This window comes from Cottoperca gobio, chromosome 11 (genome assembly GCF_900634415.1).
Source record: "Cottoperca gobio chromosome 11, fCotGob3.1, whole genome shotgun sequence".
Taxonomy (NCBI): Eukaryota; Metazoa; Chordata; class Actinopteri; order Perciformes; family Bovichtidae; genus Cottoperca; species Cottoperca gobio.
Window position 1 is genome coordinate 15,455,057 of NC_041365.1, and position 22,235 is coordinate 15,477,291.

The 22,235-nt window shown below is 41.4% G+C and overlaps 1 protein-coding gene across 5 annotated transcripts in view; it reads left to right on the plus strand.

Annotated features, from left to right (window-relative positions):
- The window catches only part of cica (capicua transcriptional repressor a), a 40,082-nt gene extending 18,475 nt beyond the window's left edge, over positions 1 to 21,607 (plus strand). For 2 of the 5 annotated variants that reach the window (XM_029442603.1, XM_029442604.1), the window contains exons 5-22: positions 1,407 to 1,560; positions 4,646 to 4,745; positions 5,174 to 5,356; positions 5,559 to 5,685; positions 6,047 to 6,219; positions 7,394 to 7,526; positions 7,886 to 7,968; positions 9,024 to 9,828; positions 10,855 to 10,997; positions 11,731 to 11,891; positions 12,858 to 13,101; positions 13,609 to 13,906; positions 14,755 to 14,900; positions 15,383 to 15,525; positions 16,272 to 16,423; positions 17,270 to 17,404; positions 17,492 to 17,617; positions 18,364 to 21,607. In XM_029442603.1, the coding sequence (XP_029298463.1) occupies positions 1,407 to 1,560; positions 4,646 to 4,745; positions 5,174 to 5,356; positions 5,559 to 5,685; positions 6,047 to 6,219; positions 7,394 to 7,526; positions 7,886 to 7,968; positions 9,024 to 9,828; positions 10,855 to 10,997; positions 11,731 to 11,891; positions 12,858 to 13,101; positions 13,609 to 13,906; positions 14,755 to 14,900; positions 15,383 to 15,525; positions 16,272 to 16,423; positions 17,270 to 17,404; positions 17,492 to 17,617; positions 18,364 to 18,635 (3,578 nt within the window). In that variant the 3' untranslated portion in view covers positions 18,636 to 21,607. The remainder of the gene's footprint in view (positions 1 to 1,406; positions 1,561 to 4,645; positions 4,746 to 5,173; positions 5,357 to 5,558; positions 5,686 to 6,046; positions 6,220 to 7,393; positions 7,527 to 7,885; positions 7,969 to 9,023; positions 9,829 to 10,854; positions 10,998 to 11,730; positions 11,892 to 12,857; positions 13,102 to 13,608; positions 13,907 to 14,754; positions 14,901 to 15,382; positions 15,526 to 16,271; positions 16,424 to 17,269; positions 17,405 to 17,491; positions 17,618 to 18,363) is intronic. The other 3 variants (XM_029442606.1, XM_029442607.1, XM_029442605.1) reach the window with 3 other exon arrangements.
- The last annotated feature ends 628 nt before the right edge of the window (positions 21,608 to 22,235 follow it).

Below are 22,235 nucleotides of genomic sequence, written 5' to 3' on the forward strand. Positions count from 1 at the left end.
TGGTCGGACGTACCAGCAGCCAAGTCAGTGTTTCCCAAAACAGTTGCCACGGAATTGAAAATCAGCACAGTTGGTGTTCACACCAATATAGTTCCAGTAACATTGTTGTTAACACTATTTACTGACTGGAGTGCTAAAATGTATTCACAGACTCATTTTGACTGGTAATCTTCCACAGAGCTTCATTAGGCCTTATTTTAGGTCTTTAAGAGATCTTTCTTTAGCTCTCTTTTCTATCTGTTGTAGGGCTGCAACTATTGATTCATTGTGTAGTCTGGGATGTCAGCAAATACAGCGAATACAATTTCTCAGAGCCCAAGTTCCCATCATCAATCTTAAGTACAAAGATATTCAATTTCTACAATATATGACAAGGAAAAGCAGCAAGCCCTCACATTCCAGAGACCAGAACCAGCGAGTTGCTTACTGCTTGTAAAATGACATGAAAGGAATAATTGGTTATCAAAGTAGTTGGCGATTCATTTTCTGTCAATTGACTAATCATTTTAGCTCTAGACTGTTAAATAAACCAGCTAACTTTTGTTAAATTATAATACTTCATGAGACTTCGTTCATTATCAGTGTCAAAAGAAAGCAGAGAGTTTGCTATTTTATTTGGATAAATGAGCATAAAAGATACTTTATTTTGAGGGATTTTCAGAAATCAGCACACTGTATACAGTCTTCTAAGTATTTTTCCATCTAACTAAATGCTACAAAAATTCTTGGCTAAGTTATAATGGCCTCTAAAGTGGAGGCTCGTCTGTATAAACACAGTAACAGTGGGTAAGGGAGAGAGTGCCTTTGCAGTTGCAGCCTCAAAGCTTTGGATTAGCCTTCCACGTTCTATCAAATGTGTCCCCTACATTGACACTTTTAATACAAACCTCAAGACATACCTATCTTCATTGGCCTTCGTTGCTCTCGGTGGTTTTAAAATGTTAGCATTGTATAATCTTTAAACAAATTGTTTTCTTTCTGTTTTATATTTGTGCCCATGTTATAATATTGTGTTGGATTTTTCTATTGCGATCTTTTGTTGTTTTTGTTCCTTTTGTTGATGACGCTTTAACTTGTACTCCGGTTGTTTATTAAATGTGCTATATAAATAAACTTGACTTGAATGAAAGTAAGAAAGCTCACTGATGCTACAATAACCTTCATTAACAAGATAAATGCTGTTATTATATTTAATGACAAGATACTTCTGTAACATACAGATGTAGACACTAAACCCTTTATATGTTCCCAGTATAGATTATAACATTGACGTAGTCAGAGCTTCTCACCTCCCACAGCCGAAATAAAGCTACCCTTTAACGAGCGGCGTGCAGGGAGTCACTGCGTTTACACATGGCACTGTTACTTCTTACTTTCATGGAATATAAATGGCTTTTACTTTTCAGAGCCTCGTTGCGGTGTGGCCCTGGTGAGCGACGGGCGGACCGGCCCTCCAGACCTAGAGAGGGGATCGACGTCATGTCCTCCCCCGAGCAATGACAATCCTCCTACAGGGAGGGGCGGGGCTGACAGCGAGACAGAGAGCGATACAGATGACCCGTGAGTACAAAGACGCTGATTTTATCCACCTGCCTGGTGTTATCATGCTGTTTTGAATTGTAAAATGTCTGCATATGTGGGGTTTTTGGCACATAAGAGTAACGTTTTTAATGAACATAGCAGAATAAAACAGTGCAGTTGCTTTTTGTGGTGGTTGTCAAAGTCCAGCAACGGCGACAGATGGCAAATCAAGAGAAGAAGAGGAAGACAAACAAGAAAGAAGAGATTTAATTTAAATTCAGGTGTAGAGTAGAGTGGCACAGTGACCACATTGTGAAATGAGGCCAGTCCACCAGGAAACTGCCAGACAACCAGGGATCCAATTTAAGTCTTAAGTGCAGTACTTTAGATCTGTCTGTCATTCACACATAAACTCACTGACTTGATGAAGTGGGCTGTCAGTTTATTTTGTAGCATAGATACCGGTTCATTAAAATTATATTTAGGATTTTTTCCATGTGTAAATTGTCATTATCAAGCACTCCTGATCCGATCCCTACTTTAACTACTCCAATGATTTTTGGGGCCTCCTTGTAAAGTTAGAATGTTCATTTACAAAATTATATGTACCCATTTTTTAAAACAACAAAAAATAAAACTCTGTAGCTATATTTAATTATTTCTTAAACTTTAAATACGGAGAAACAAAAACAAACCTTTTGTCCTTTAAAAACTTTTTGGTGCTGCATTTAAATGTTGAAAACTCATCTTGAGCAAACACATGATACGTGTTTGACACGTGTTTCCTTTCTGCGACTCCGGGTGTGACTCACAGAGAAAACAGATAGTAACTGTACATTATATTATACGCATAGTAACTGTACATTATATTATACGCAGTTTGTCTGTGTAGTCTGACTCCCGGACTTTAAAAAGTCTCATGGACGCTACGCTCAGAACAGGTGCATTGAAATCCACCTCTGACAGCAAAATTCTAAAGAAACAAACAACAACAAACAACCTTTCTACCAGCTGCACCAGTGTGTGTGTGTGTGTGTGTGTGTGTGTGTGTGTGTGTGTGTGTGTGTGTGTGTGTGTGTGTGTGTGTGTGTGTGTGTGTGTGTGTGTGTCTGGCAAGAGTTGTACAGTCTGTGCCTGTTCATTCCACTTCCAGTCTCAGGCTGCGTCTCTGCGTCTGGCTGGGTTATTGCTCTTTCAGAGTGACTCAGACGGGCTGCGTGGCTGTCTGGCTGGTAGTGTGGTTTTGAATGTTTCAGGGTCGCTGTGCTCACAAAAGCCGCCATTACCAAAAGAAGTGCTTCAGAATGCCTCAACTTGTTATCTAGCTACATCTCAATGGAGAGACTAATGGCTTTAATAAAAAGCAAGGTTGACTCATTTAGATGTGAGCTCCATTTATTAGCTGTTTCACCCTGCTTGTACAGATACACCCCCACAATCCAATACAAGCATTATACACATTTATTTTAATTTTATTTGTTTGTTATCTACCACATCTTATCTGTCAGTTTTGGTCAATCTTTTGAGTTTGATCTGATTTGCTTCCATAACATTTCTTCTTTCAGACTAGTGGAAAGAAAACATGCAAAATACACATTTAGGTGTTTTTTTTTTTACTCACTTTGTGTATTTGTTGTAGATTTCTTCTAAATTCACCAAACGATAGCATTAGATAAGGCGTATATTATTTAGATTTATATAACATTTTATTCCCAAAAATGGGTTTCTTTTATGGCTCTAATATTAATGATATTATTACTGCACAAACACGCCCATAAGCTGAGTGCAATTTGCCCCTTTTTGGAGAGGGAAGAATTTATATAATAACCTTTATTTTTCATTAATTTTTTTCTCTTATTAAGTGACATGTAGGGGAGCTTTATTATTTTTTAATTAAGACACAATTGTCTCTGCATTCCAAACTAATGAACTCTCTGAAGCACTGATCTTTATGAATTGAACTGTTTTTACAATGAGGGTCATTTGCATAGAAAGGGCACAATTCTGTACGCATATAAAATTAATTTAAATATGTGCGTTTCGGGATTTGTGCTGGTTTAGCAGCCACAAAAGACGTGCAATCTGTTTATGAATTCACCCCTGTGTGTGTTACTCTGTTGCCCTTTAATCTTTGCTGCATTATGTAACTTGCTGTATATAATAAAAAAGATTTTGTAAAACTAGACAAGAAGGGGAAAAAAAGTGCCATATTCATGCAGTCAAGGATGACATCGAGTTCATTGTCTAACAGCTGAAAAGTTCAGACATTCTGTCTGCCGGTTTCAAAAGACTTTTCTAATAGTCTTAACTGCTGCGCTCACAATTTAAACCGTTTTCTTTCCAGTTGTGCCAAGAAAACATTAATCCAGGTTTATTCAACGTTGTTTCTTCAGCTAGTCTCTTGCTTTATCTCTAATAGTTTGGAAATCTGTGGTGTTTGTTTCATTTTTCACACATCTGTCTTGATTTATGTTTTATTACTCCTGTTCTATTTTGGGTTCTCTGCAAGTGTCATCAATAATATTAAATTATAATAAGAATTTGTTTACCAACTGAACTACAAACACAATAGAAATCCAAACCCAGTTTGTGACAGCATTTTTATTGCCTCTTTTTTTATATTTACTGTGTCTGCTCGCTTTTTCCTTGAAACAATCCAGTGGCTCGCAGGAAGACTGCAATGTATTGTAATTATCCAAATAAATATCCGTAGTTGGCATGCACAGTTAAAACAACCAAGGCTGAACAGATAAAGAAAAGTGCATAAAATGAAAGGGAAAGAAAGCCAGGAAGACAAATGGTTGGCTGACGTGTGGCCTCTGTGCATTAATAAACAAACAGGAGTCTTTGTGGTTTATACAACATAACAATCATACCGGTTAAGTGCTTACTCTACCTTAAATGCTACTTCCCCAACATTAAAAACATTTGATAAACAGATCATACAAGAGTAGCCTCCACACTCTTACACAAGCATCGTCATAAACGGGGACCTTTGTGTCTTGAATACCTCCCTTGCCAAGCCTTGTTGTTTTTCTGAAAGTCTCTCACAACGAGCAATTTCCCTTGTTTTCCCATCTTCTGTTGGACTCACAGTTTTACTTTTATTTGTGTGTGAATGCAGCTTCTCCCCGGGTGTGGCCAACGATGCGGCGCCCTCCACTGGCCCCATGAAGAGACGCACACAGTCCCTCAGCGCCCTGCCCAAGGAGCTAGACAGGAAGGTCAGTCCAACCTGCAGACAGACAATCAATCAGTCGAAAAGGCAAAAAGATACAGAAAACGTTTATGGTCGCCTTAGTGTATGCGCCAAAAGTGACGTCATTGCGTGTTTTTCATAAAGGCTCATCGTGTGCAGGGCTTTTCAGACATACATGTCAGAAATAGCATACTGATAAACGCAAATAACCTGAATTAAGAAGTAACCTTTGTTTATAATACATTTATTCTGACTATTTCTCTACAGGGAAATAAAATGTGAATCCTCCACAGCATTGAGGAGTAGTGTGTTTGGTTTGTGGCATTTTGCCGGTACCATCATTGACTTCTTGCTTCTTTACTGAATATTTAGTCTGTACGCACCCTGGTGTTTTTGGAGAATACTGCAATGAACGTCACGTTAAGCATTAACACATTTGTGCCTGGCTGTCAGAGGGAGAAGGACCACATCCGCCGACCCATGAATGCATTCATGATCTTCAGTAAACGCCACCGGGCCCTGGTGCACCAGCGACATCCCAACCAAGACAATCGGACAGTCAGCAAGATCCTGGGAGAGTGGTGGTATGCCCTGGGGTCCATCGAGAAGCAGCAGTACCACGATCTGGCCTTCCAGGTAAACATACTTTCTTAAATGATTGAATTACATAACTCTTGTTTTTTGTTTGTAGCTTTTTAATTTTGTGAAATCCAGGTTCATCCACAGCAATAGCAGCTTGTCTGGAATTAGGTGATGAAAAACAATCATCACTGCTCAACTGCAGAAACTCAAACTGCATCGACAGAAAATAAAAAACCCACTGCTCCTCATCCTCCAGGTGAAAGAGGCCCACTTCAGAGCCCACCCAGACTGGAAGTGGTGCAACAAGGACCGCAGGAAGTCTCTGTCAGAGGGCCGTGGGATGTCAAAGGAGCCACGGGAGAGGAGCATGTCAGAGAGCATAGGTGTGTGTGTTTGTGTGTGTGTGTGTGTGTCTGTGTGTGTGTGTATTGATTAGCATTGATTAGCCAATGTACAATATGCGGTTTACAAGGAAAACATCTTAGATCAGCGAGTCATCAACTACTATGAATCTTTTGTCAGTTGAAGTTGTAGATCCTGCAATTACCTTAAATACATTCACATACATTAAGTTTTACAAAATATTATAAAGAATACATTATACTGGTTATATTTACACTTTGTAGGCGTTTTGTTGATGCTCTCAGAGCGTTGGTGTGGATTTTATGGAACTGTGTTATAGATCTACTCCACGATGAAACACTGTGATATTTTATCTTTGATCAGAGTCTTTCTCTTCTCCAGATAACAATCCGGAGACTCAGCTGCTGGAGGGGAAGGGAGGAGGCTCGGGCTGGCCAGGGGGATCGGATCGTCGAGGGGGGGTGTTTGTGGGGCAGAACCTCCGTCCCAGAGCCTTTTCCCAGAGTGCCGTGCACACCCTGGAGCAGAAGGAGAGAGAGAGAGACCTGGAGAAGGTAGGCGGTTGTTAATCTGTAGCTCAAAGGCAGCAAACAGACTCTGGAGATTTAAGAATGTGCAGCAGACTGTTCAAGATCAGCAGCTAGTTTAATCTTAAAGCCTGAGAAAGATAAAATCATGTGCTTTCAGTCAAGTCGAGTAGTAATCAAACACTTAAAACTAATTTTTTGCATCAAAGAAACAGTAAATCAAATAGAAATGCAGGAAATAAAAGCAGCACACTGAACTAATTCTTTAAAAAAAACCAGGGCCAATGCTCGTGTGTGAGTGTCTACATACCAACATGAGTGTGTGTATTTATAGACATCAGACGTGTGTCCTTCACACTGCAAAGCGTTTTGTTAGAATTCTTCAACTAAATGGACTCTTTGGATGCTTTGTGTGAGGGCTTGAGTTGTTGCTGCTGAAAGCTCTGGGGGAGCTCAGCCTCCAACTTCAAAGGTTTCACTTTGTACTTTTTTTAGTGCCTCTGAAGACTCTGTGGTGTTTGCTGCTTCGCTCCTAATCACAGAGGGATGGGCCTGCATGCAAGCTCTTTTGTTTTGAAGGCATTCAGTTGATGCTGGTGGCAAAGACGTATGCAGGCTTTGATAATAGCGATATTACTTCTGTCTGAAGTGTTGTGCTGAAGTACTTAAAGGGCAACTTCGGTATTTATCATCCTGGACCCTATTTGCCCATGTTTTGTGTCTAAGTGACTAATGTGGACAAGAATTGTTTTTAATTGATCCAGTATAGCCAGCAGCCGCTAGACAGGCTGCAATGTAATGGCTCGGGGAAATTTTGCACCGCCAATGTACGTCTACTTAAAGTGTTTAACAATATGGGAAGGACCCTATAGAGAAATAACACTTTTCTAACTCGAAACAATTATAATAGCAATCTGATCCTGTCAGAGGCGAAAACAAACACTTTTAGTGGGCGTAGATTAGCAGTTCCAAATTGCCCCGAGCGATTACATTGCAGCGCTCTCACTCAATACTGGACTACTTTCGAAAATTGTTGTTTCTATTTCGTGACTTAGACACAAAAATGTTTGAAAATAAAAAAGTTACCCTTTAAGGTTTTTCTTTTTTAATCTTGACGTAATAATCAGTGTCAAAAAATATAGTGTCTACAACTACTCAAACGTTTCTTGTGAAATGTGCTTTGTCTTTTTCTTTCTTTCAGCAGGACGGGGCGAGTTCATTTCGCCACCGGCCCCTGCCTCAGTCCCTGTACCACGGCGCGGTTAGCGAGGACGTGACCAGCGACGAAGAGCGCATGGTCATCTGTGAGGAAGAGGGGGACGATGATGTCATGGGTGAGTTAGATGAACAGCACGGCAGTCTAGTGGTGGTTAGAGAGACTGTTGCTTAACCACCAAGTCATAGTTTCAGTTCCCACAACGACCAGTGTGTCTTTAAAAAAGACACTGAACTTCAGCTTGAGTCAGAATGACTGTTATTTAGTGAGCCTCAGCCCCGGACTGTTAATGGCTAGTGTTGGAATTTAGCAATAACAATAGCACATAATTGGCTATTTGGTGGCGATACTGGCGGTTTGAAGGCACTGATTGCAAATGAAATCACTTCCAGGGAGCAGTTGAAAATATATTGTCTGTAAGTCCCCTTAGCTGAAATGTATTAACACTAACTTCTGATATCTGTGTCCCACCTTCAGATGATTCCTGTCCTGAAGGCTCAATTGATCTCAAGTGTAAAGAGAGAGTGACGGACAGCGACGAGGACGAACCAGACGGACAGGTAGCTGCAGTGATCATCCAATAACTTGTTACTTTCACAGTAGACTAGTAGACTCCCATCCCTCATGTACTGCATATATATAATATAAAGGAAATGTGTGGGTTTTTTTATTGGTTTATGTATTTTTTGTTCAGTACTTGTTTCTGATGTGTATATATAGTCTCTGCATCAAGGAATGGAGTATAAGTTTCCAGATTTTGTAAAAAGCTGCACTGGAGAAAACATTTGATTTATTAAAGAATGAATCTGGGTCTTCATCAGTCGTGTTAATAGAGCTTTAAAGAGTTCCTTTCTTTATCAGCAGTGTAATTCTGCATGTAAGGCATCATACTGTGATTCCCATCAAACATTACAAACCCACAGATTTGACAGGGTTACTGTAAGTTCTTAAAGGGATAGTTCGGATTGTCTGAAGTAGGGTTGTATGAGGTACTTATTCATTGTCAGTGTATTACCTACAGTAGATGGCAGTTGGAAAAACAGTCAGGAGTTGCGGCACGGGAGTTAAGCAATGTGCTCCTGTGGAAGGGGGCAGCAGCAAAACATAATTTATCCACCTAAAAAAAAGGCCCACCTAAAAAATCGATATCAGTTTAACTGTACGCTATATTTAGAACATATTCACCCTTTTACTTTGCCCTTTCCGACTGACGCCAAATGATCTCTTTAAAGTCACCAGACTTTATTGACACAGGACACGAGACAAGAACACGAGAGTTGCTGGATTGTTTGTGTTATTGTGTGACTTTGGTGTTGTAAATGGTTAGTTAAGACTCCCCAAAGTCACACAATAACACAAACTAACTAAAAGATTGAGGCAGCAGTGAAAATATGCTGCCCCCGTCCACAGCAGTACGTTTCTTAGCTTCCGTGCCGTAACTCCTGTCTGTTCCAACTGCCATCTACTTTAGGTAATACACTGACTATGTATAAGTACCTTATACAACCCCACCTCAAACAATCCAAACTATCTCTTTAAGTAACTGCATGTGTAAGAGAAGAATTCTACTTAGTAACTTTCTAAGCTTTGATCTTTCCGTCTCTCTTCCCTCCAGCATGGCTTCCAGCCAGCGGCTCGCTCCTCTCTCCCTTCTTCCTCTCCCTCCAACCTTCTCTCAGACTCCACCTCAGCTAAAGGGAATGGAGGAGAAGGAGTAGGTGGTGAAGAGGGGTCTGAGAGGAAGAGAAAGAGAGATACAGACGGAGGAGAGGAGGGAAGCGAGGGAAGGTCCAAGAGAGAAGAAACAGCATCAGGTGGAGGAGAAGGATCGATATCCAACACCCAGGCTCCCCTCGCTTTGACCCAGGTCCTTGGCGCCGTCCGCATTGCTCCCACCATGGTGACCAATGTGGTACGACCCATTGCCAGCACGCCCATCCCAATCGCCAGCAAGCCAGTGGAAGGAGCCGTCACCATCAGCTCCCTGCCTCAGGACAAGAAAGCCACTCTCCTGATTGGAGGAGATGGACCTCAGCAGCTGCCAATCACCACAGGGGGTGGGTACCTGTCCTCCCCCTCTTCCCCCAGTCCGGTCAGTGTAACTCCTGTGGGGGGCAGCGGCCTGGTCACTAGTCTAGTTCTGGGAGGGTCCTTTCCCACTGTCCAACCAGTGCACACACAATCCCCCCTATCTGTCCTCCAGGCCCAGCTCCACCCCTCTGCCGCCACCTCCTCTCTCACACCTCCCACTGGCCCCAAGCCACTAGCGCAGGTCCAGTACATCCTGCCTACCGAGAGTCCCTCCTCCCCTCAACTCACCCACCAGCAAATCCTTTCTGTGCCCACCAATGCCGCCCTGGCCAATGGTGTGCACTCAGGGGCGGGAATCAGAGTTGCATCAGTCAGCCCCGGATCCAGAGGTGAGACAGGGAGTAACGATTGGCTGACCAAAAATAACAAATCAGAGTTTCGTCTCAGAGTTTAACCATAGACTGTATATATAGATGGTCTCAACTTTCTGCCACTACACAGTGAAGCCAAACCCGCCTGACCCGAACGCAAGCCAACAGCCACAGCTTGTTAGTGTGAGCCACCCAGCTGCTACGTTAGCACCAACGTCTGATGGCTAGAGAGACACAACAACTAACCATAACATCTCTATAAATACATATATGATCAAATTACACATGTTCTATTATACAGACTCGTGATTTGTGTTTCAGAAACATCTGACACTTATATGAACACGCGCGGCAGGTCTGACTGCGCTGGCTAACCTTACTGTTATTGGAAATGTTGCTAAGCTAGCTGCCAACATTAGTGACTGTATGAACCACAGACTGTATATCAATATCTTTATATATATAGTTAGTCTGTATCTACAGATCTTTGAAACAGACCATCTCAGTTATGGAAAGTTAAAGTTACATCTACTTTCTAACATGCCGCTAACATGGAGGTAGGGATTCATGACATGTACTGCAGCCGGCCACCAGTAGGCGATAGAGATGTTTTGGCTTCACTTCCGGGGAGATGTCTTGTCGTCCATCTTTATATCCATTTTATGGTTTTAACTGGTCCCCTGAAAATTATTATTTTTGGTGTAATTCCCTTGTTAATCATCTCCACGGAAAGCTCTGAAAATAGATTTGATTGGCTTACATAAACGGGAGATAAATGATTGAAAGGAGAAACACTGTTGACATGAGTATGATCGCCCGCCGCCCACCCATGACTTAATCACTCTATTCATACTGAAGCACATTGTTCCACCTTGTTATCAGAGAGGAAATTCATTATTATCAGTAGCTGAAATGTCCTCTCTGTCTCAGTGTGTCTCCACCCACCCGTCGCTCCTGTGCTGTCTTCACCTCCCGTCTTTTGGCTCGATTCCTCCGTTTCTCACGCCGAGTGTTTTAATTCTCTCTTTCCTTCTCACTCATTAGTCCAAACCCAGTCGCCCGTCTTGCAGAGCAAGATGTTGGTTCCCATGGCAACAGCGAGAACAGGGTCTACTCCTCCTCATCCCTCCATTTCCCTCGTCGCTCCGCCTCTTCCTATGCAGAACGGCGGCGCGACAGGAAACAAGGTGAGAATGTCAACACGGTTACTAAAACAGGTGTGAACAGCGTCTAAGATTAATAGACGCCACTCTGTTTGCTGACAGGCGACAAGGTAGTTACATCCACAACAGCATCAGCAGCATTCAAACTAGACGGAGACGCCACATGACAAATGTTCCTGAAGGGAACTAAGTGGATTACAGAAGGTCGCTCTGCTTCATGCTCATGTTTTACTGCTCTGTGCTGCAGTATTTATCTGCTTTTGATTGGTCTGATTTGGATCAAAACTTTGAAAACTGCTGTGTAGTTTCTTTTACAGTTCATTCTTATATAGTTCTTGTATCATTTCTACTCTTATGCAAGTTTTATCTTTACTTACTGCTTTCTTTGTGCTGCTGCAACACCTGCATTTCCCCTCTGGGGCTCAATAAAGACTTTTCATTATTTGTGTTTTCCTTTTCTAATTTAACAATGAATCAATTAATCTAATGAAATGAGATGAGATGTAAATCATTGGTAGTTGCAGTCCTGCTGCTGTGCTGCATTTATATCCGGAGGAACCAGTTGCTTTAACAAAGTGCTAGAATTGTTCTGAGGACCTTAAAACCACATTTGATATTTATAAGTTTGTCTCACTGGATGCATAACAAATGATTAGACATGATTAAATATCAGATTATGTGAAGACTCTGGATCTATTTTTAGATAAGTTGGTGAGAAAACCTTTTGTATGTGTGTCTCCCCCCCCCCCCCTCAAAGATCATCCAGATCGCTCCCATGCCTATGGTCCAGACAAACGTTCACCCTAGCGGCGCAGCAGCAGTACATCCTGGGAGCCCTTTTCCTGTTTCCGTGGCGACGGTGATGGCTCCTGGTGCAGCGCCCCCACAGACGGTTCTTCTGACCTCTCCACCCACCAGGTCGCTAACACACTAAGACAACAACATATACACACTTTCATTTTCCTTAGTTACTGCTTCCAGCTGGTTCAACAGCATTTAAAGACGCTGTAAGACTTCGATCTTTCTCGTTCTTCCCTTGGAGCGATGTTCCTAAAGGTAAAAACTGTCAAAGTTTAGACGGTTAAAATAAAATATAGTTCCTTTTGGCCACATTGTTGAAAGTTAAAATTCTTTAAATCTGAGTTATGACTGCTTCAATTAGGAAGAAAATTAATCAACAACAATTTCTGTAATAAATGCCCAAAATGTTGTTGGTTCCATCTTCAAGAAAATAAAATAAATGTTTTTTATACCAAACTGAATATCTTTAGGTTTTGGATTGAAATCAATCAATTTAAATTCTGCTTTGGAAAATTCTGATGAATATTAACATTATATTAATCAAAAAAATATATAATAATCGTAGTTTTTCATGCATATATTTACTCTCATTCACTTTCTGTTGTATCATCTATAATTCTTCTCATTTAGATATATCAGGATCGGTGTTTTTGTATCAGCATTGTATCTGTCTTGTTTCTTAATGAGCTTTAAGTTAGTAAGCTGCTCGGGTCATTTTATCAGGGTTCCAACAAAGTCTTGAAAGTTTGGAAAATGCTTAATTTTAACCGTTATCTTTTCAAGGTCAAGCATATGCTTGAATTGGAATATACTCCTTGAAAAATTCTTGATTTTCAACATAATCTGATGTTTCATCTACACAATTACTCAAAACAAAAACATTTAACAGGTAAAATAAGCAAAGTGACATTATTCAATGATTAATTTATTTTTCCACATTTGCATTTTTGTTTTACAATTTAGAGGTGATGATAAAGGCTTTAAATGTCTGGAAATGTTTCATTATACTATATATATATATATATATATATATAATTATACGCTATATTCAGCTTTCGCACTCACCACTCTTCTCTCCGTTAGGATCACCTATGTCCAGTCTGGCCAAGGAGTTACCATGGCAATGCCCCAACAGGCCACACCCGCTTCAGGCCCTGCATATCTCCCATCCTCCCTGTCGAGCCTGGGCTTCACCGCCATCGCTGCGGCCGGCCGAACCCTGGTTCAGCCGATCGTTGGTCAACATCCACCGTTATCTCCAGCCCCGCCCCTGAGCTGTCAATCACAGACCCCTCCAGGGCACGCCTCAGGAGCTGCTGGTCGTCAGGTAAAGAGAAGCAGAGAGAGTATGTGTGGTCATGAAGAAAATTATAAAATGATTGTCAAAAAAAGATAATGTGGAAAATTAAATACTATTATTATACTTTATATTTGAGTTTTTCTTGCACATGCGGCTCCAGAGGCAGCGGGATAAAAGGTGCTATATGTAGCCTTCCCGTATCGATAAATCATCGCTACATTACTTTTGAGACATTAAGGAAATGACTGTGAACAAATATATTGGCTGTCACTTTCGGCCTCTACACCACATTTTACATTGTGTGGCACCAATTGTGAAGACTGAGTTTATTTGCATCACAAAGATTAGTTTACCAGGTCTAAGAAAACTGTAAAAGTAATAATTACATTTAATCCCCCTTCCAAATTGTATCACTGCTTCAGCTTACCTTCTCACGACACGTTCACTGTCTGTTATCACTTCTTATCCTTCTTCTTCTTGCTCTTCAAGACAAACACAGAATCTTGTTTACTGACGTGCTTGCCTCCCCATCAGGTACTAACTGCCTTCTACCCTGCACCAACCGTTGCTCTGCCCACTGGCGTGGTCTCTGCTACAACTGTACCGCCTGCAGTGGCCGCCCCGGCCCAGGACGTGATGAGCCCTTCCTCCCCGTTGGCGACGGGGGTGCAGGGTTCAGCGGCGGCGACCCTTCAGCCTTACGTCGCAGAGGAGGTGGAGCTCAAGGTGGAGGTGAAGAGGGAGAACCTGCTGGATGATCCAACTGAGGATGGAAAACAGGGGCTGTCGAGCTCGGCTGCCTGCTCCTCATTTCCCATTAATGTCACAGCAGGTAATGTTTCATAAGTTATGTCTGGTTCGGTTTTTCAGTGTTGGTATCTTGTAAAAAGCTATGTATATAAGCTAAGCTGTGTGGAGCTATAAAATCTAAATGTTAACATCAACATAAACCAGGGCTGCACCGACTCTTTCTGTCCCGATCCCTGAGCTTTGGATATCGGCCGATTCCGAGTATTAAGTTTTAGGGCTGGGCTTAATATCTATATTATATCAATGTCGTGATATGGGACTAGATATCGTCTTAGATTTAGGATATGTGACTCGACCTTAACATTGCTTTCTTAACTTCGTAAAACAAAATGTTACATATAAATACATAGGTAAACATTTAGTGAATTGTTATTTATTATTAAAATAATAAATAATGGTAAAAAAGTAGGAATTACAATTCAAGTGTAAACTAATTTTTCAAAACTTAAACACAAATTAAAATTCCAGTAGATAATGTATGTAGTATATAAAGAATTGAATTGAATAGATCGACCCCATTGTAACCAATACCTGAGTCAGTATCGGCCCGATATCCTTGGCCATCATTCGTCTTTTTGTCTTCATGATTGAAAGTCCTGTTGCAGAATCATCAGATAGTTTCTAAATCATCCACCGTGGGAATCAGTTTGTCTTTTCACTGAAGGCATGAAAAGGGGCCATATTGTTGCAGACTCGTTCTGTTTTTTTAGTGAATGTTTTCCCAAATGAAAATCTTGTAGTGAAACTGAGCTTGCAGGATTAAGAATTACGCCGTAAGACTATTGGAAAGTTGCGCATGTGCAACTTTTAAACAAATGTTATGAATGAGGTGAGTATTTTAACATTAAAGTCTGAAATGATCCGTTCCAGTTAAGAAAGAGGAAGACATCGGTCTGTCCATTAAAGAGGAAAACCTCCGAGATGGACACAGCCGAGAGAAACGAAGCGACATGTACAGAGAGCAAGAGAGAGGGATGAAGGAGAACAGTGAAAAAAAGGGAGACCGCAGCAAAGAGGTGAGAAGATATATGATTCTGTCCCTTCTCTCATCAAACATGTCTTTGCTTAAAGATCTTCAGAGGCCGATTGACACGTTTCTTAATCTCTTCTTCTTTACAAACTTCTCTAAGGAAGTCAGATCATATCTGTGAATTGTACAATTGCACAACTGTACAAGAATACACCAGAATGTATTTTCCTTGGTGGTTTTCAACAGTTTTCCCCCACAGCAAACCAGACTGTTCAATCCTTTAGAACCTTTAGAGCTGGAAACGATATTACAGCTGACACGGTAACAAACAGTTCTCCGTACCCTGATAAACAAAGATATTGTCCAGGGAAAATGTGACTAGTAATAGAGACAGAAATACCCTCCTGTCGTCTATTTCAACACAGGTCACGTGATAGACTTTGACTCTTTGATGAAGGGATTGTACAGCAGGGCTGCGGTGGGACCAGTTTCACCCGTCTCTTTCTCAAACTCTTGCTCTCTTGCCAGGCTGGACCTCGCACCCCTCCTCCACCACCCCCAGGTTTGGACCCCCCTCCCCCTCCCCCTGCGGAAAGAGATCCCCCCTCTTCCTCAAAGAAGACCAAGTTCAGACCCCCACCGCTCAAAAAGACACCTGACTCTCTCGAAAAGTAAGTGGGACAATTTTGGCAGTAGAAGGGCACGAGTCATTAGCTGTGGGAATTAATTCCTTTTTTATTGAATCAAATATATCCGAGCAGGTTTGGTATCTAAAGGAACCTCAGGGTTTCAGAATTTTCAAAGTGACACGGAAGGTGTTAGTGCCCGTAAATGAGGAATTGAATGTAAGACATTAAGTGCTTTGTTATGATTTAAGCCCAGTCTCGTCTTTGCCTGCCAGATAAGCTTTTATTAAAGTCCGGAGCCATCCTCGCTGATCAGACTTTAGTTATGGCTCTCGTATACTCCGTGCCAAAAGCAAAGTAAAACAAGTCTGCCTGGTCCTTCTGTCTTTCTGGTCGTTTGTAAGACAATGTTCTGTCTATTTTAACAGTTTGCATTCTCTCAAGCTGAGAGAGCTCATATAACAGTAGCTTATCTTCTGTTGTTATTGCATGAAGCAGCTTGAAGATGAGATGCAGCGCCCTGGACAGGACTCTGATTTTCGCACATTGTGGCATCTAGTATCTGTCTTTAGTTTGTGACCAAACCTCCAACTCCATAAAATGATGGTGGAATCTCTTTGTTTACTGAATGTGAGTGGGCAGAGTGCTCACCCTTTATATTCTTTATTTAGACAGTGAGAGAGTGGTGGCCACAGAGAAGAGAAAGCCCTGGCAGAACTCAGCCCTAAGGCATGAGGAATGTGCATTACTGGGCTGGGGACTGACACGAGCGCTGTGTTCTCTGTGTGCAGGGTCTTGTCGGAGACGTACTTCGAGGAGCGTTTTGCTGAGCTTCCAGAGTTTAACCCAGAGGAGGTCCTTCCTTCGCCCACTCTGCAGAGTCTGGCCACCTCACCGAGAGCCATCCTGGGAAGCTACCGCAGGAAGAGACGTAACTCCACCGGTGAGATGCAGAGAGATACTAACTATGATCCAGTGGTGGAGGAAGTACACAGATCCTTTACTTCAGTGAAAGTACTAATACCACACAGTTAAAATACTCCAGTACAAGCATTCAAAACCTGTCCTGTGAGAAACACGTGTCTCTAAAAAGTCAACTTTTCATAAGTGTCTCAGACAAACAGTTTTCATCTTTGTGAAGAAGCATTCTCCAGCTGATCCAAGAGGCTTTTAAAGACTTTATTTAGCTGAAGAAGGAGAATTCTTCTCAACACATAAAGGAACACTTCATCCTTCAGTTTATCACAAACATCAACATTCAAAATCACCACATTTGAGGATAAATGTATAATCTGAAAAGTAAGTAAAGCTTTCAGACAAATGTAGTGGAGTAAAGGTATTGAGCATCATCAAATGGAAATACTCAAGTAAAGTAGAAGGACCTTGAATTTGCACTGAAATACAGTAAGTAAATGTACTTAGTTACATTTCACCACTTATTTGATTCAAATAAATAATTGTAGTGCAATTTAATAAATATTGTCAAACAAATGACATTTTAATAGCCTTTTTGTTATTTGGATATCTTATTTGGAGTTTAAGACTTTTTGTCTTATTACATTCTTCGTTGTTTTATTACACTGCCCTATTCTAATTCCTCCTTTTCTTCTTTTGCTCTTTCTCCTCTCACCACCCCATTGTCCTCTCCAAATCCCCCTTACATTTCATCACTCTCTACCCTTCCAACAATGTCCTCACTTCCTATGTGTCCCCCCTCTCTCTTCATACTCTGTTATCCCCCTTTTCATCCCTGTTCCCCTTCTTCATCCTCCACATGTCATGTGTTTAGATCTGGAGCTGACCGCAGAAGACCCCAGCTCCCCGAAGAGGAAGACCCGACGTCTCTCCAGCTGCAGCTCGGAGCCCAACACACCCAAGAGCGCCGCCAAGTGTGAGGGAGAAATCTTCACCTTCGACAGAGCAGGTATGGCAGTTACATCAGAGGCAGCAGCTGCAGAAATGCTCAAAAGGTGCCTTGACAGTGACACGATGTTCCCCCTCGTTCAACCAGGTACAGAAGGAGAGGATCTTCTTGGAGATTTAGACCGGGTACCCTACTCGTCTCTGCGTAGAACTCTGGATCAGCGCCGGGCCCTGGTCATGCAGCTGTTTCAGGAACATGGATTCTTTCCCTCAGGTAAACCACCAGTAGATAGTACACAGTGTCACGGTAAGATTAAATAGTGGACTTTTATTAAACTGCACAAGCAAACCTTACTTCAGTTCAAAAGGTCTGTTCCTTTATTTCAGCTAAAACGGTAATACTACGCACTGAAACTACTTTCTCTGCCTCACATTTCAAAACAAACTCTCACTTTAATATCATTTCAAAACTCCAAAACTAATTTGAAGGTTGAAATAGGAAGACAATCCACAATCATTCACACCTTTGTAATATTTCACAATATCATACAAATATGATTATTAAATTAAGCAACAACTGAATTATGGTTATCTGTATGCGACGCAAACTGCTGAATAAACACAAACAAATGCACAAGCAATTGCAGCCTGAAGGAGTGTCACACAGGATATATGTTTATACAAGTACAAGTTATTTATTTATTATTTGCACAACAATTACATAGAAGCAGTCGTTGGCAATGAAACACCAACAATGAAAATTAAATATGTATAAAATAAAGAAAAAGAAGATCATGGAAGTAGAAAGAAATGACACTCTAACATAAAATAGTGCACGTTAAAGTAAGGGATAAAATATACAATAAAGTAATATAAATTAGGGAGTTATTGCAAATGAATACACTGGATGTAACCAGGAATGTAGTAAGTGTATATGCATCTATACGTATAAATATGTTTACCATTATGCAATACTTGATATCATACAGTTTTTATAGCTACCTCTCTATCTTCTTCCAGCTCAGGCCACAGCTGCCTTCCAGGCACGCTACTCGGACACCTTCCCCACCAAGGTGTGTCTGCAGCTGAAGATCCGCGAAGTTCGTCAGAAGATCATGCAGACGGCCACGCCTGGAACCCTCGAGCTTGGAGTGTTAGGAGGGTTAGCTGAAGTCAACCCTGCTCCGACCCACAGCTCCTCTTACAATCAATCAGCCCGGGAGGACGGAGGGGCAGAGCAGCAAGGAGACAAAGGCCGTGGCCCCGAGGAGCCGAAAAGCGAAGGATCATAAGCTGACGAGGATAACAAAGTGGAAAAATCAAGGAAAAGAAGAAAGAGAGAGAGGAGTGTGTCATCCCCGCAGAATGTTCTTGTATGTGTTGAACCAGTACTGTGAATGGCTCCAGCGGGATCCGTTTCTTCTGGCACTAATCTCCACCAGACCTGGGCACAAATACATTTTAATGTGGTCACAAATATTCAAACTACTCAAGGTGCGCTTCTTTCGTCTAATCAGACTTTCATTTTTAAAAAAGCCTCAAAAGTAGACGAATCACTTGCAAATCCTAACGAGTCAAGCGCTTCTTGTAGTATTGTTTTCGCTTTTTTCCCCAAGTATCCAGAATATTTTCAGTTAACACTTTGCCCGGGTCTGCTCTCAGCACATTTGTACAGTAGTTTGTAGTTTGACACACAAACTCTCTGGCACACACACAAACTGGTGCATATGTAATCTTCAGCATGCACATGATCCCACATAAACACACATGCACACACACCCTTACCAAATCAGACTGTTACTCTTGGTTGGCAGTCCCCAGGAGCAGCCACCAAGGACCATGACACACAAAGGCACTTTGTCACTTATTGTGCAGATGCAGTTTGCTGTTGCCAGCCAGCCAGCCCTCAGATGCCATTGACTTGACCTCCTTCTCGCCCTTCCACTCCTCAGCACAGTGGTCGGGACGCAAACACAACCCCAACGACCTCCACTGATATTCCACAGCCCCTCGATGCTGCAAGACAGACAGCACACACACACACACACATATACAGTACACACACACACAAACACACGCAGTGCATGGACACATCTGTGCAGTGTGAGCACTCGTACACAAACATAGTCAACCCTGGTCTGACCAAGCCATTGGCCTGCACAGTTTTTAGTGATTGTAGTGAGAAGAGAAACTGAAAGCATGAAATCTATTCGCTCCTGAAAAAACAAAAAGAAGGCAGGAGTTGGGATGTAGTGTGACCAATCTTTGCACCTTCAGTTATTGCCATTATGAAAGACAGAGTCCTCATTGGCGGGAGCTGATTATATATATATACATATATATATATGTCTGTATGTCTGTTGGGGTCCCCTCCCCACAGCCTGTGTGAACAGGCACCGTAAAGAGATTATGTAAAGAGACTATTGGTTGTGAGGCTTTGAAGAATCAACGTTAAGTTCGACGCTGACCGGCTCCCGACAGAGCGCAGAGACAAGGCAGAAGAAGAACCTGGACGATGCTCATTAGATGGAAGATTCATATTCCAACTATAGGAAGACAGATAATAATAGTGAATAAGGACTACAACATGACAAGCTTACCAACAGAGAGAAAAAGTAGAATTTTAACCAAACTTCTCTGAATCTCCCAGTGGATATAATGTTGCTTTCTCTCGTTATCGTTGCCGTGGAAATAACCAGTTTTACCGTGGCCTGTTTTTCTCTTGTGGCTCTATTGTGTTTCTTCTCCAGCATAAAAAAAATCACAAAAAAAAAAAAACTCTGGACAAAGAAGGGGACAAATCAGTCTGTGACCCCCACTTTTAATTGTACCTGGGGCGATTCTCTCCCCCCTTCTCCCCCATTCCCTCCTCTTCGATTTCTCAGCAGACACAGAAGTGGGGGAGCAGGGGCGTTTGTCGTTTTGTAAAAACGTTGAAATCAGGTGTTTGCACAATTTGTGTGGCCCTTCTCGCCGCAAGTAAAATCAGGAAAGTATTGTTTTTAGAGATTGTTTTAGTAGAAAAAATAATAACCTTGTTCCGTATGTTATCAACCACCTTATTCCTCCCCTTGTCCTCCCTGCTTTTCCCCTTATTTCAACTCATTTCTCCTCTCCTCCCTTCTTTACCTCCCTCGACCCCTCAAGTGTTGTTAGAAAGTGCCCTTAAGCACTGGTCCCGGGTCAAGCGCTATGTAGCTCAGGATGGTTCTGGTTAGGGTTAGTTCAGGGAAAGCAGATCCTAGACCAGCCCTGGAGGGCAGTCTCTGGAGCCCTCCCCTCTTCCCTCTCTTCTCGACACTTTATCCTTTCCCGTCAAATGGTGCAATAGGACATTTATTTTTTTGGAAATGGGTGGGTTATTTTGTTTTCGGGGGATGGCTCTGTGCCACAGATATTAAATCCAGTGCAGTCAGTCAGTGAGAGGAATGAGCTGTTGTGATACTGTCTTTAACTATGGTATAAAACAAAACAAAAAAGAATCACACAATTATTGTTATTGTCGAAGAGATAGAGAGTATAACTTACTAAAAGTCAAAGACAATTTTTGAATAGCACTTTTTGGCTCTTTGCTTCTTTGGTGAAGAGTGGGGTTAGTTATTGTTATGGGTATCTCTCTTTTTTCTCTGTATACAGTTGGATGTGTGAAAAAATATATATACTGGTATTTCCATATATGTGCATTTAGGTCTGTGTTTGGGTGTGTGTGTGTATGTTTTGGCACATGTGGGTAGTGTGTTAACACAACCAACCTCTTGTTCTTTCTCCACACGGCAACATCATTAATAGTATATTTTTCATTGTATTCTACATTCTATATTCTACTCTAGAGACAGTATTTTTATAGTCACCATGACTATTTTGTCTGCCATCTTGACTGTTATCAAACCCAGTTGATTCAGGATATATATAAAATATATATTCAGGATATAAAATATATAAATATATATGAATACACACAGGTAATAGAGGACTATCAATTCACATCTCTTTGGGGGTTAGGGCTGTAAAGTGTCCATCTGTATGCATGTGCAATCCCATGCACGCATGCACACACCCACACAGACATTTGTGCATACACACACATGTATGTGTGTACACTGTATGATTGTGCTTAAAAATAAACTGTCCTTACTTTGGAGAAGGAATTTTAGGATGAGCGAGGTGAGTGTTATCTCATAAGCAGGCATGTTGACCATGTGCAATATTTCTAAACAACAACAAAAAAACCTAAATATTGAAAATATTAAAGATCTAACACAATGTCTTGTGTCCTCGAATTTATTTCACATCCTTGAATTTCTCTAGTGTTTTATAAAGTTTTTAATGTTTCACCAAATTGTATGTCTTATATACCAATCCACATACAGAAATTATCACTTTGATAGTACTCCCTGATTTATTGCAATCTCTACTTTGACTTTGCTCTTTCCAAGTGGACAGTGGAGACAAGCGAGAATAGCTGATGCAAATTCCTCACTCTAACAAATGTGAATATAGACAAATGAGCAGGATCTACAGATGCAGCCACGTAAACCCACCAGGCAAGTCCCCCAAATCCCTGGAACATACAATGTGTACTTCTCCAACTGGCCTTTACCAAGAATCTCAGTGTTAAAAGTGCTAATTGGATTAAAACCTTTTAGATTAGGGTCATATTGGGTGAGAGGTAGGTTAAGATAAGGGGAACTGGTCCAAGAGCTTTCCATATCTGCAAAAACAATGTGGGAAACTGGAAGTTACAACAACCCTGCCGACCTCAAAACAAATAAGCCAAGAGGCCTTTACCAGTCAATACTTAAGTATGTTTAACCCGAGCAAAACAAGTCATCACAACTCTGATTATATTGAAATATGTTAACAGAAAAATCCCTTCATTTAAAGTAATTCTA